General features: G+C 37.1%; 3 protein-coding genes across 4 annotated transcripts in view; 2 read left to right on the top strand and 1 right to left on the bottom strand.

The window, feature by feature from the left end:
* Positions 1 to 15164, bottom strand: part of LOC132092304 (DNA replication licensing factor MCM3-like) — a 98808-nt gene that overhangs the window by 20703 nt on the left and 62941 nt on the right. The gene's annotated exons all lie outside the window — the stretch shown is intronic.
* Positions 1759 to 5296, top strand: LOC132091849 (uncharacterized). Its single transcript, XM_059497946.1, has 4 exons — positions 1759 to 2198; positions 2564 to 2714; positions 3138 to 3213; positions 4703 to 5296. The coding sequence occupies exons 2-4, from the start codon at positions 2584 to 2586 to the stop codon at positions 5129 to 5131; spliced, it is 636 nt and encodes a 211-aa protein (XP_059353929.1). The 5' UTR covers positions 1759 to 2198; positions 2564 to 2583; the 3' UTR covers positions 5132 to 5296.
* On the top strand, positions 10114 to 15095 carry LOC132092298 (zinc finger protein 395-like). 2 transcript variants are annotated; one of them, XM_059498472.1, is made up of 10 exons: positions 10114 to 10267; positions 10519 to 10620; positions 10721 to 10878; positions 11111 to 11220; positions 12119 to 12318; positions 12432 to 12532; positions 12735 to 12975; positions 13595 to 13684; positions 13780 to 13898; positions 14116 to 15095. In XM_059498472.1, exons 2-10 carry the CDS (start codon positions 10594 to 10596, stop codon positions 14225 to 14227), a joined length of 1158 nt encoding a protein of 385 aa, XP_059354455.1. In that variant the 5' UTR covers positions 10114 to 10267; positions 10519 to 10593; the 3' UTR covers positions 14228 to 15095. The 2 variants fall into 2 exon arrangements, with proteins under 2 accessions (XP_059354455.1, XP_059354454.1); XM_059498471.1 differs by lacking the exon at positions 10114 to 10267 and having other exon boundaries at positions 10478 to 10620.

Consider the following 15164-nt stretch of genomic DNA (forward strand, 5'->3'; position numbering starts at 1 on the left):
CCCACATCCACGAGAAGCCAAGCCACCGTCTCTGTGGAGACTTTGACAGGCACACCGCAGTTGCCAAGGTTAAAATGCAAAAACTCTGAGGATCAGATTTATTCTTTGGATCGACATGAAACCCCTTATATATTAAAAAAAGAGGAACGAAGAGTGGTTTTCAACCGGTCCCGCACAGGTGAGGAGCTGCTAATTTATGTAACGTTATGTATATAAAAACATAACTAGGCTATTTACTTTACACCCTTTTACTTAAAAGTAAGCATGAAGGATTTTCTTATTTTTCCACTCATAGATAGTTTCCAGCGTTTTGAAAGTATGTTTTTTTTATATGAAATGTCACATATTCTTTCTTTCTTACGAAGAGTGACACTAATATATATATATATATATATATATATATATATATATATATATATATATATACACACACACACACACACATACATACACACACACATGCATACATATATACATGCATACTCTTAAAATGTAGTGAGATCCCTATCTAGACAGCATTTTCACATTTCATATGGTTTTTTTTTAACAAAACTGGTCAAATGTATTATAAACATTTATGTAATGTTAAAGGTGCTGTATGTAGGATTGACACCGAGTGGTTGACATAGTCCAAATGCAGTCCAAATTCAAAATATTGGAGAGGGTTTTTTTCACCCTGCCCCTCCTCCTCAGATTTGACGCACAAGCAGGTTGCCAGATTGATGACACAAACAGGAACGAGCGCACATGATAATGAATGAAATTAAATACATTGTGTTTTCTGCCAACTGGCAACCCGGAATGCCGAAATACAATTGGGTAAACTGGCAGCGACCAAAACAGACCGACATTCTGGCCCGGAACACATATTTTCAAAGGAGAATAACTGACCATAGCATTGTTTTTCAGATAAACACGAATGTTAACTTGACATGTTTTCTAAATATATCTGCAAATATATTATGGTATTTTTATGTTTTGGTAGAGTCAAAAACTTACATACAGCACCTTTAATGCTAATGTACAGTATTATTATGCTTTATAACAAGTGCCTTCAGAGGGCGCCAACGGCCTGACGATTGTTTTTATACTTTACAGCATGATCTAATCATTGTTTAATATTGACCTAGCAACATTTAATTAAAATGTCCACTTAATCTTTAATATTTGGCCATTTCTTTACAACAGAAATGCTACAGCCGCTGTAATTTCTTTAATGTGTGGACATCAGAACAGGTAAACTCAGAGCCAGGGTTTAAACTTTTATTTTGAAATCGCGAAGAACAGTTAGTATATTGAGAAACTGATGTAGCCTGTTCTCCTTTGTTTGCTTAGGTTTATAAATTATTTACCTTACAAATCTGATTAAATGGCGCATGCTGCGTCCCCAGATGAACATTATTATAAACCCTAACACAACAATATGCAGAGATGGAGTTTGAGATGCTCCACACATGTAAAAATGATAACAGTTTGTGTAGAGCAGCATTTACTGTGAAAGGAGCCGCAATGACACACACCTACACGCATGTAAATAATTCAAGCTATATTTTAAACATGCATCGCATATATTTATTTAACTGAGTCATAGCGTATGTGAATTCACAATAGCGTTATGCTTTAAAAATGGGTTTAATATATCATGCAGCCTTGGAAATCGTTAAGTTTCAGGGATTAAAAAACAATTTTTGGTGATTTTTGATTTTAGTTAAGCAAGTTGAATGAGACTTATTATTTGTTTGTAAAAAAAAAAAGTTTATTTCGAATGTCACTTCCAGTGCATCAGAACAGTAGTTTTGTGCATAGATCAGCAACTATTGAAATACAGTTTATCACATCCTTTGTCCATTAGGAGGCAGCAGTGTTCCATTCATGAACTGAAACTTTAGTTTTTGTTTTAATTAACACATTGTTTATTTAAATGAAGATATCATTCAAAACAGAACTAGCCATATGTATATATAAAATCTAAATTAGAATTGAGGAATTATACTTTATTATTAAAAATAAACAACTATGTTAACTGAATGAGTATGCAAGTGAAGTGGTTTGCTTTAAGGGATGTAGGGATTAGACACTGGAGTGACAGGAATCCAGAATAAGGAATTGTTACTCTGTCAAATCCCTGTTGGATCAGTTGCTTCCAGCAAAGGCAAGATGATGATGGGTGATCTAGGATCGTGTAACTGAGGTCAAAGGTAAGGGGACATTCTCTTTCATACTTTTTGGCAGACAATGTACAATATCAGAGCATAAATTTTTCATTTGAAAGATTTATATGCTTAAGGTACATTATAAACTGCTTTTGGTATTAATATTTTAATATTTCTACTTTTTTGGCATTACTTTTCAACAGCTACTTTTAAAATAGTACTGTTCTCAACATTGCAGCAACACCAGTCTGTGTTAACGTGAAAGAAGGTGTGACTTGTACAAGTACTCACCTGTGTAGTCATCGTGTTTGTGAGAACCGTATTAACTGCTTGCATTGTATTCGCTTTCATCTCATTGGGAATATCAACTGTTCCAGATTATTGATTTTACTTTCCTTCGGTTCTTCCAGTTCAGTCATTACAGAAAGTGATGGCTTCTGTTGAGGAGGGTCTGGTCACTTGGTTATCAGGTTGTTCTTCCTCCCTTCAGATTAGCATTGTGTCAGCACTGTTCATCATCATTTATGTCACAGTCTACAACCTTTGTACAAGCTGTTTCAGGTAAGTCTTTTATTTTCTCTTTTTTTTCTTTTTTATATATATTTATATGCATATTTAGTTTGGTCATTATCACATCTTGTTCTGATTCTAAACACACCCAGGAGAAGGGAGTGATTGTAACAGAATGCTGTGAGTAAATGGGTGGAATGTGCAATGACAGGTTCAGAAGCACAAGTCACCAAGTGCACAAGTCACGCAACATGAATAACATTAATGTTTGTGTTCTTGTAAGAAAAGTAAAGACCTGTTTGTCAACTCCAGTAACTTTGTGTTAATGTAAACCACAAAGATGAATTGATAACATCATGTTCGCATGCAGACACCATGCAAAAAAATACCAGGAAAGTAAAAAGGATGTAAGGTGGATGCTACTGTATATCTGTCACATTTGAAATAGTGACTTTTCTTTCTTTGTGTCTCCAGTATGTCTGACAGTGTTTCACCCAGGCATTTGCACAGACGAGAGAAAACTAATATTCCATCGGCATCTCGACAAAATGTAAGAGACTCAGAATACAATGTATGAATTAGTATTGCTCTTTGCTATTGCTTCAAGTATACTGTAAAAACTGCCAGGTTGGTTAAAAAATGTGCTTCACTTGGCAGCATCTAATTTTTTTGATTTTATTCAAGGAATGACTAACTCCCAAAATTAAAAATTTGCTGAAGATTTTATAGGTGAGTTTGTTTCTTCGTCAGAACAGATTTGGAGAAATTTGGCATTAAATCACTTGCTCACCAGTGGATCCTCTGCAGTGAATGGATGCCATCATAATAAGAGTTGGACCTGTAACACGAATGTTGCTTGTTCAAGTCTGCGAGTCTTCGAGTCTATTGGTCTTATATAGGCGAGTCTTCGAGGATCTATAGCTGCCCACTGCTCTGGGTGTGTGTTCACGGTGTGTTCACTTCTCACTGCTGTGTGCACTTGGATGGGTTAAATGCAGAGCACCAATTCCGAGTATGGGTTACCATACTTGGCAAATGTCACGACTTTCACTTTTTTCACTTACAAACAGCAAATAAAAACATCACAATAATCCACAAGTAATTCACACGACTCAATTATGCAATTAATTATCAATTAATTAAAGTGTTTTAACTTTAAACCATCGCTTCTTGCGATAGTAGTTCATAATCTGTAATGATGCTTCCACGTGTGACTGTGAACTGTTTTGGATTGTTTTTGCTTTTAAATGATGCTTGATCTGTGCATACTGTATATATCTCTCCTGATTCAGACGAGATGACTGTTTCTATGGAGTAAGCAATATTATGTTTAGATGACTTGTATTCTAGCCAGATAATTTGAAGTTAAAAATGTCTTAGAGATGGATTTGTGTATAACAAACAGATTTTATAGATTACTTACATTACTTGCTGCTTGTGGAATTTTTCATGTTTTTATCAGCTGTTTGAATGCTTATTCTGACGGCACCCATTCACTGCATTCATTGGTGAACTGCTCGATCATTTGATGATCAAGAAATGTTTTTCTTTGAGATAATTCTCCAAATCTGTTCTGATGAAGACATAAACTCATCTACATCTTGGATGGCCTAAAGGTGAGTACATTTTCAGCAAATTGTCATTTTTGGGTGAACTATATATTTAATATGACCAATCAACCTGCCTTCATTAGGTTACAGTAACGATTATCATTTTAAGAGTTAGATTGTGCAGAAATAATTCTTTAGGAGACACAATGCACTATTTGCAATACACTATTGAACCATATCCATCCTATTATGGTTAATTAAAATCATTTAGTGGTAATTTCCAGTGAATCAGCAAGAGAGGATAAGTCATTTCCAGATAGTTATTGGATTTATCTTCTAAAGGAAATTACACTTTAATGGAAAGCAGATAGAGAAAGCTAATAATGCTTTGGTTTTTTTAATAGGACCAGCATAAAAGTCATAGTATGTGACATGAAAAAACACTAATAAATAAATTAATATTCTCACAAACTAATGTCCTTATTACAGAAACTACCTGAGCCCCAGAGTGTTGAATATATGCCAGATGCCAAGGATCTAACTGATCATATATACTCACTGGTGGAGAATGAACTGAATGAGGAAAATCCTTATGAGTGCATTAGTGAGCCTCACTTTCAGCCTCCATCTGACAAAGCTGACGGGGAGAATGAGAGCCCTTCCCAAGCAATGACAAAGCCTGATGATAATCACTCTGTCTCAGCCCTCAACATACCAGTAAACAAGCAGGCAGTGGAGCAGCCTGATTCTTTACCTCAACATTTGACTGACTCAGAACCAACTGCTGTCTATGCTGAAGTGAACTGGAAAACCAAAAGTCAGAAGAGCTCAACACCTCTGCATGAGACTGATACTGTGGTTGATATGAGTGATATTGCTAAGGAGACTGTCCCTCCCATTCCAGACAAACATTTCTAGTATGACAAAAGGGCAACGTTTTCATTTTCAATGCACTATTAGTATTTATTCATATTTTGCAAGCCTTAAATCAAACACGCAACATATATTAACATGTTGTTAACAATAAATATTTTTGTATTTATTGCTATTTATCATGTGAACTAATAAATGTATCCATTCTTATATTGCCACAACTTAATATAAAGCTATAAAGGAAGCCAACCATGTCTGGGTTATTGTAGGTCATGACATGACACAGTGCCTCGAGCCAATACCCAGACTGGATTCAGAGACTGAAACCCAACATGCTTGTGCTCTCCAGACCTAAAATCTCCTTTGGAGGATGAAGTCCATCGGGCACGGCCGCAGACAGAAGAAAGCTTATAATCCCCAGACATCATTACATGATGAACGCTTTCTTCCAAATGTGTGTTTGCAAATACACAATACTGAATATTTAGAAAAACAGACCAAATGATGTAGGTGAAAAGTGACATGGACTGCTTTGGAAACTGCAGAATGCTGTCTAAACTGGAAAATTATCTTAGAATGACTTAAAATAATACTGCAAGCAAAATTATTATGCATTAATGCTAGAGTGCTATCATCTATCTATATATGCAGTGGGTTTAAAAAAAAGAATGAAGTCAATGCAATAAAATGAAATGAAGACAGGCACAGGTTAGTATCATCCAAGTGAACTATATAACACCAACATGTCAGAAAAAAACAAAACAAAAACATTACCACTGAGTTGGAAAAAGGATCACGCCCTTGTGTCAGAATTTTGTTGAATTATCTTATGCTTTAAGTACAGCCTTTAGTCTGTTGGGGAATGTCTCTGTCTCTACTAACTTTGCTCATTTAGACTTTGCAAAATTTGCCCTCTGTTCTTTGCAGAACTGCTCAAGTTCAATTTAATTTGATAGTGACTGTTTGTGGACTACAGTCTTCAAGTCATTCCATAGATTTTCAAAGGGGTTTAAGTTTGGGCTCTGACTAGGCCATGCAAGGACTAGGCCATCCTTTTTCTCCTTTAACCACTATGTGCTCAGTTTTGCTGTGTGTTTTGGGTCATTGTCATGTTGGAAGGTAAACCTTCCCATTGACAACTTTCTGGTAGACGGCAGCAGATTTTCCTCAAAAATTTTGACAGTATTTTGCCCCATCCATTTTTCCTTCTATCCTGACAAGAGCTCCAGTTCTCTCTGACCAGTTTTCTCCTGGCTCTTTCATCCAGTTTGGAGTGACGTCCTGATCTAGGGTCTGTGTTGTACCAAATAAGCTTCCACTTCATAATAATCACTTCACTGTGATTCTAGGCATTGATAAAGCCTTTGGGTTTTGTTTTGTATCCATCTCCTGACTTGTGCCTGTCCACAACTTTTCCCGGAAATCTTTTGACCGTGCCTTACGACCCATAGTTGATTGTTTGCTTCAGTTGCACTACCAAGGACTGAAATGTTCCAGGAAAGTTATTTTCATGCTGAGCTAATCAAAATGACCACGGCTGAGTATACAAGTTAGTTTTAGGAGGGAGGGATGTTTTTTCAAAAGGATAATTCAGTGATTCTTTTTTAAAAATTTTATAAAAAATAAAATCTGACATGTTGGTGCTATATCTTTCACTTGGATGTTATAGTAAATACATCTTGATAAAACAAAAACATTTCAGGCTGCAAAGCAACAAAATGTGGTTATGTTAAAGGGTGATTATTTTCTATAACCACTGTATGTCTGTCTGCATGTCTGTCTACACATACACACACACACATATTAATAAATAATGAAATTATTATTATTGTGAAATACTTTTTATCATGTATATTACATTGAAAATAAAAGTAATATTAAAAAAAACTATTATTTGACCCATAATACACATTTTTTTTAATGTTTACATTTTTAAGTTAATAAACAAATGGGATGCAACAGAACAATATTACAGGAGAAGCAGGTTTTAGTAATAATAATCTTTTTTTATATTATTATCTTATTTTATTATATCATGATAATAAAGTACCACACTATTCATCTATAACCAAAGCGCACCATTCCCCACACTCTAGACAGCAATGGCGGTTCTTTGAATACACCCAGCATCCTAGTTTTCCTCACCTACTTTGTACTTTGTGATCAACAAACAAGGACTGCACAATAAATCGCATTTGGTTGTCATAGCGCATCATGTCAGTAAAGCCGGTTCTGTGATTAATCTATCCTGACAAGAGCTCCAGTTCTCTCTGACCAGTTTTCTCCTGGCTCTTTCATCCAGTTTGGAGTGACGTCCTGATCTAGGGTCTGTGTTGTACCAAATAAGCTTCCACTTCATAATAATCACTTCACTGTGATTCTAGGCATTGATAAAGCCTTTGGGTTTTGTTTTGTATCCATCTCCTGACTTGTGCCTGTCCACAACTTTTCCCAGAAATCTTTTGACCGTGCCTTACCACCCATAGTTGATTGTTTGCTTCAGTTGCACTACCAAGGACTGAAATGTTCCGGTGCCATTTCAGCACTACCAAGGACTGAAATGTTCCGGTGCCAGATGGCCAGCAGCCATATCACCCTGGAGCCCAAGACCGGTTTCCCACTGAAGCTAAGCAGGGCTGAGCCTGGTCAGTACCTGGATGGGAGACCTCCTGAGAAAACTAGGTTGCTGCTGGAAGAGGTGCTAGTGAGGCCAGCAGGGGGTGCTCACCCTGTGGTCTGTGTGGGTCCTAGTGCCCCAGTGTAGTGATGGGGACACTATACTGTCAACAAGCACCGTCCTTCGGATGAGACGTTAAACCGAGGTCCTGACTCTCTGTGGTCATTAAAAATCCCAGGATGTCTTTCGAAAAGAGTAGAGGTGTGACCTCGGCATCCTGGCTAAATTCGCCCATTGGCCTCTGACCATCTTGGCCTCCTAACAATCCCCATATCTGCTGATTGGCTTCATCACTCTGTCTCCTCTCCACCAGTAAGCTGGTGTGTGGTGGGCGTTCTGGCGCACTATGGCTGCCGTCGCATCATCCAGGTGGATGCTGCACACTGGTGGTGGATGAGGAGATACCCCCAGACTATGTAAAGCGCTTTGAGTGCCTAGAAAAAGCGCTATATAAAAATGTAATGAATTAATAGTACTGGTTTAGATGCTTTAGATGGAAATTATTCACATGCATTTAATACACAGAGCCATAGATCACTGACAAGCTACGCAATATTGTGTTCATTAGATAAATGCACTTTTGGATGTTGAATGTAAGGGAAATGTAATTTGGGATTTCTGTGGTCTAACTTGATGTTGTTCATGTTCTTGTTCATGATGAAATTTTATTTTATTGCTGTAATTAATTTATAGCATTAACAAGATGACCCGCTGAATTCATTTTGTAAGTGATGACTGATGAATGTATTTTTAGTCCAGTGCCTGAATATAATAATATTATTGATCAAGTTCAGAGGCTGTCATATGTGGATCAACTTACTATGTTGCATTGTTGCATTTTGAGAAAAAAATATATAATGGATTTATTTCATTTTGGGAAAAAAATAATAAAATTTTATAATAAATCTTAGAAAATCAAAATCTGGATTTGAATTGTTTATTTTATTATAACCTAAAGATGCTATGTGACAGTTTGAAACAGAACATAGTAGTTGTTATCTTGCCACTTTCTTAGTAAAGAAAACACATTTTTAATCAAAATGGATTTATAGCTTTTTGAAACCAAACTCTTCATATAGGCTATATATATATATATATATATATATATATATATATATATATATATATATATATATATATATGTATGTATATATACCATTAAAGTAAATGCATTAAATAAACTCCGCACAGTGCAAAATATTGCAATAATACTATGGATATTGAAGCTATATAAACAGGACTGTGAGATCTTGCAGTAAGCAAATGTCATCGGCATAACGGAGTAACTGAGGGCACGTAAGCTGCGCTAGCGCGGCGCACAGACCCCCCCCCCCACACACACACACTGACTTACTGACGGCAGAGAAGCGCGGGTGAGCAACAAACAGCGGCATCTCTCCCTACGAAAACATTCAAGGTAAGATCATTAAACACGCCGGTCTTTTAGTGACAGAATGTCAGATATTTAAGGTATTTAATTTATTGCATTTTACAGACTTTTTCTACTATAATCATGTTGACGTTGTTTATGTGAACTCCTCTGATTTTAATCCTACCGACTAACTCTTTTAGTGTGGCTATTGAATGCATGCAGTTTAAAAGGTTTATATATGTGCATTTTCAAGAGTAATGTTCACAAACATGATTTATTGCATTGCAACTGTCTGTTGTTTTGCCTGTTGGATTGTGTACGTTAACTTGAGGTTGAGCAGAAACTCGTGTACGCACACGTTGTTGGGCGAAGGTGTGTCCTTCGGGGAACCGAGTCAGCCAATCGGAGCACAGCTTCCGCCCACAGTGGGAAGGATGTTTTTTGCTGGATGCGACCGCCCATTACGAGAGTCACAGCTAAAGTATGGATCTGGATTAAACAAATGGCACATCTTAATATAGCTGTTTCAAATATTCAAACTAAAATAGCATTTCCGGAAGAAAATGCAAAATGTCGCATTTTAGGCAAGCCTTTAGGCTTTCGCTTGGTGTGAATGATAGGCTGTCAGCAAGCATCTTATTTTCTATCAGCTGTGATCAAACCGAGAATCAACACATAAGTGTAAAGGCGGATATGAGCTGCCAAATACGTTCAAAAATACAAAAAGTCGCAATACAAATTGATGGTATTTTGTCAAAATAGATAAATATGCAATAGAGACTTCGAATTGGTGGTTTGTAACGAGCCGGTTGAATGAATGATTCATTGAGCCACTAATAAAAGACTCGCCTACAGTGTATCCAACAGTACAGAAAAAGGAGCACTGAACGAATCAGTGAACGAATCTTTTCAGTGAATGGATTCTAAACACTTACTAAATTGAATCCTTGTTCCGTTGCTGGATTTGGATCTCCCAATGATTTCACTTCCTAAATCCGGAGTTACAGTATCTGAGAGGCTCTCAGTCAGGGGGTGTGTTGCCCTAAAAAAAAGTAAAGGTACCGATCCGACTGCGCTGCCTATCTCTATGCAAAAATCTATCGCGTGTGTTCGATAAAGGTATTTTTTGATTGTTGTCGTTTTCATGTAAGTCCCGCAATATTAGTAATTTATTTACCCTAAAAGTCTCGTATAAGTGTTTTAGTTTTTAATAGAGGGTGTTGCTTGTAAATTTAATTAATTATTTATTATTTTGCACGTTTTCATGGCCTCGTGGCGCAATCGCCGAGCTTGTGAGTTGTTGTAAGCCTGCTTGGCGTTTAGATTAAAACATGTACTGTGTTTTAACAAGCTTTCCCCTGCTTTGTAGCTTTTTTCACGGAGAGCCAACGCCGACTGTTTAGCTGAGAGACACAGCAGGCAGCGGTGGGATCCAGAGCAGGTCTGGTAACGATATCGATGTGCACAGAAGGGCAGAACGGGCTGGTATGTATCACAATAAATGGTATATAACCCCTGTAACTTATTCATGGAAGATGGAAAGTGTGGATAGTCTGTATGTGGTTGATTGTTTCCAATCCTGCAGGTCTACATGCAGTGTTGTGGGCAGGGAGAAGGGCCCGGGGTGTGTGTGCAGAGGAAGCTGAAAGCAGGAGCTGGGACAGAGTGGTCAGCTGATGGACATGCACAGCAAACAAACCTTTCATCCTTCCCACAGTCTTCTGGAGTGGACTTACCTTACAGGTTAACCTACAGATCTATTTCATCTGTTTAATTTGTTTTCTTCTAAATATAATATAATACAAGCCCTTTTTCACTTTAGACTACATCTAAGTCCGTTAGAGCAGAATTACTCTGCTGATATTGTGTGATACAAGGTGAAATGTTATTGTGGGCTTTATGTTCTTATTTCATAGAAGTGTAATGCAGTTTAATGTAGACTTGTGAACAGTTTTTACTCTCTACCTTATTTTAGAAGTCCTGAGTCAGTGGAGATGGATGAGATCATGGCTGCTATGGTGCTCACCAGTCTGTCCTGCAGCAGTCCAGTGGTCCAAAGCCCCCTGCAGAGAGACCTCCTACCAGGTGAACTGGTTTGTTTTGCAGACCACACCTTGCCAAACACTTTCTATTGTATGGTGGACAAACTAGTTTATTTTAAACAAAGTCTCGCAGATAGAATCAAGTATTTATAAAAAAATTTAATATAGTGAATTTTGGTTTATTTTTTTGCTCTTTCAGAAGTTTTTATTAATTTACATTTTTAATATACTTATATATTTTTTATGATCTAGTATAACATAACCCAACAATTAATTTAGCAATTTTCTGGTTTTGTCAATCTTTAAATGTTTGTATGTTTTATTATTTTGCTTTTTAATTATGAACCCATTTAATTATGTAATTCTTTAATTATTATATTATATATTTTATGAAACAACAATTATTTTAGAAATTATATGGTTTTGTCACTTTAATTTTTGTATTAATTTCTCTTTTTAATTATAAACTTATTTTATGTTTATATAATATTTGTATTATACATTATAACACAGAGCCTAATGATTTATTTTGCAACACGCTCTCTCTTTTTTTTTATAGATTTCACTTTAATTATACTCTTATTAAATGATATAAATATTTAATTATTATAGAACATTTTATTATACAATTTACCGATTAATTCATTAAGGAATGAATTAAGCAATTAATAATTTAATTAATTTCTGTCAGGCAAATATTAAAAAAAACTAGTAATTTCACTTTAAATTTACACTCGTTTAATTAAATAATATTTAATTAATTTAATTCTGTGGTATTGTCACTCAAATATTTATTTTAACTATTAATTTCACTTTTTAATTTAACATGTAATTATAAGATTATTATATTTTTATTCAACAGTAAAATACACATCCCAACAATTAATTTAGCAATTGTATGGTTGTGAAATTCACACTTTCCTTTTTGTCTGTGATTATAGGGGAAATGGAGTGCTGTGGAGGTGAGTTGTCTGACAGCGGCAGCAGTGGTTACTGGAGCTGGGACCATGGCAGTGTCAGCCCAGCCCCTTCTCCATCGGTCACTGAGATGGACAGGAGCCTGGTCCAACTGACAGATGAAGGACTGCACATGGAGCTGGATGAAGCTGCATGTGAGGAGCCAAAGGCCAGGAGGTGCAAGGTGAGAATGAGAAGCCTGTCAGACTGCTGGACCTGAGGGTGAATAGACAGTGTTTTAGCTGATGCTTTAAAAATGCATGTGAGTCACTCTTTGTTTTTCTTTCTCATTTACAGAGCTTGAGCAGGGGAGCGTACAGGTGTCTGTGGCCTGGCTGCGGCAGAGTGCTGACATCCCGGGTTGGAATGAAACGGCACATTCGCATTCTTCATCTGGGGTGAGTGTGTCCTCACACAAACCAAACTCTTGGAACAATTCAGATGGCACAGGAAAGTTATGAAGCAGCTTTAATCAATGCCAGTGTTTATTATGTTGAAAAAACATATAAATCTACAATTTTACATAATTTACTAGGCCTGCAAATAACCTACAAATAATGTGTTTTATTGTTTCTCTTTATTCTGTTTTCTCTTAAACAGTGGGGGCTCAGAGCAGTCGCATAGGGAGGAAGACTTCTACTACACAGAGGTCTCCTCTGAAGATGAGGAGACTGCAACTCCATCTCCTGCTCCATCCTTTTCCAGCGGGGCCTGGACCTCCTGCAGCTCCACACAAAGCCAAACCACCCCAGGACACCAAGATGCTCCAGTCCAGTCAAGCCCACTCAGCCAATCAGCTCCAAGCAGCGTGTGGCAGATTCACACTGAACATCTCTATCAGGTACTGATCAACTGAGATAATGATTAATGATGCTAATCTGAAAATAATGATAAAATAATGATAATCTGAAATTAAAGGTACAGTTCACCAAAAAAAGGATTCTGTCATATTGCCCTGTTTCCACTGCAGTTTAGAGTGGGTGGGATTATTCACGTTGTTATTATTATAATCTAGCCGTTCTGTTGTGTTTGTGTCGCAAGTTAAGTGACGCAGATAGTGTTGATTCTCTCCTGCTAAATCCGTGATCAGCAGACTTTACACGTCAGGTTTTGGTAACAGTAAGGTTCACTTGGAACCTCAACCGAAGTGGTACTAAAAAACGTACCAGGTAGTGTTCCCAGTGGAAAACCCCCCAAAAGTGAACTGTACCGAACCGATCTGTACAATGCCGGAACCATGCAGTGGAAAAGCACCAATAGTTTACACACCATGTCGTTTCAAACCCATAAGACTGTTAAATCATCGAGGAAAAAAAATATTTTTAATGAAACTTAAGAGGCTACTGTCCCTCCATTGAAAGTCCAGGTAACCAAAACTTAGAAGATCCAAAAAGGTAATAAAAGCATTCTTAAAACAATTACAAAAAACTATTTTCCCATCACTATGTTGTTTTCTTCAGGCCTGCACGCCCGTTCAGGTGATGGTCTCTCCAGGCTCTCCCACCTTTTGTAGCTGGTCCCCTTCTGGTGATGTCCAGCAGAAACCTCAGGTTGGTCCACCTCTCCAAAAGCACTTCACATCATAGGTGTAGCATTTTAAAAGACTTTATCCCATCTGTCCTTTTATTACTATGTTGATCTGTAGATTTCAGCCTCTCGCAACCGGTCGGTGAGTGTTGGAGAGCAGTGGCTACAGAGGAACAGCACCCCCACCAGATCACAGACCATGAACGCATCTCCCTCCAGAGGGCACTGTTCATTCAGGTATTTGTCCATGCTTCGTTTAATGCTGTCCTCTGAAGTTAAGAAAATGATATCTTAAGCAAAGATAAATTAATATTAATGGGATTTTTTGAAGTCACAAATATTAACATGACTGATCACTCAGTCACGACTGCATTACGTTACTCCACAAAACTCTTTTTTAAAAGTGACTAATTTGAATATTTTCAATGTATATTTATTCTTTTTGTGACCTTAGGAAGGGCCGAGGTGAGGCCAAAAAGTGCCGAAAAGTGTATGGTGTGGAGCGTAGGGAACAATGGTGCACCGCCTGCCGCTGGAAGAAAGCCTGTCAGCGGTTCCCAGACTAATAAAAGACTATAGCAGACAAGGAAGAATCTCCATTTTCTTTCTTTCCTCCCAACTATTCCTTGCACTGTCTCTTTTCACTTTTCTACCTTTTTTTTGTTTTGTTTTCCTACTAAAGTTAAAAGTGTTTTGCTATATTTCCGCACAAAGTGAACGCTGGTACTAGTTTCGAGACTGTGGAGTAGTAGGATCCCAACCCTTCGAAGTTGAATTCTGCTCTCTTGCGAGACTAAAGTGTAATCCTGTATCTGATCAAGGTGTTTTTCAACCCCAGTTCTGCACTTCATCCATACCTGAGATATTTAAGTGATTGTTGATTTTTGTAAACTGTGGACAATGTATATCTTTGAGCATTTTCATGATGTTTTTCTATTGCTGTTTGGTTAGCCTGAAAGGTGTAACAGTGTAATGTCATGTATTGTCTTTTTTTTCTACGCATTTCCTCTGAATTTAGCCACAACTTTTGAGTTTCTTGAGGTTTGACTAAGGTCGTATGCCATAGCGCTTCCTAATCAGTCTTAACTGCCAGATATAAAGGTGATGAGTGAACATCGGACACATCTCTGACTACAGTATGTTGTCTGATGGAGATAAAAGTGCAGCTATAACCTTTTGATTGAATACAAACGTGCTATTGCAAAGAGTTAAAGGGAGCTTGACTGAATATTGCCCATAGAATAGATTGGGCTTGTTTCCTTTTGTACGTTTCTTGTCACCCTTCCAAAAAGTGTTAAGGTCTTGTACAATACTGGAACATTCCCTTGGGAACATCTAAAAGGATTTGAAAGTGTAACATCATACTGAATAAAAAAAAAAAGAAAGATATGTATGATTAAAAAGACACAAAGATAAGATATGCAAATTTCAAAAGCTTGTCATTTGTGTATGACAAATAACAATCGTAAAATTATTTTATTGGCTTTTGTGTGCATTTCATGT

Source organism: Carassius carassius, chromosome 18, assembly GCF_963082965.1.
Source record: "Carassius carassius chromosome 18, fCarCar2.1, whole genome shotgun sequence".
Taxonomy (NCBI): domain Eukaryota; kingdom Metazoa; phylum Chordata; class Actinopteri; order Cypriniformes; family Cyprinidae; genus Carassius; species Carassius carassius.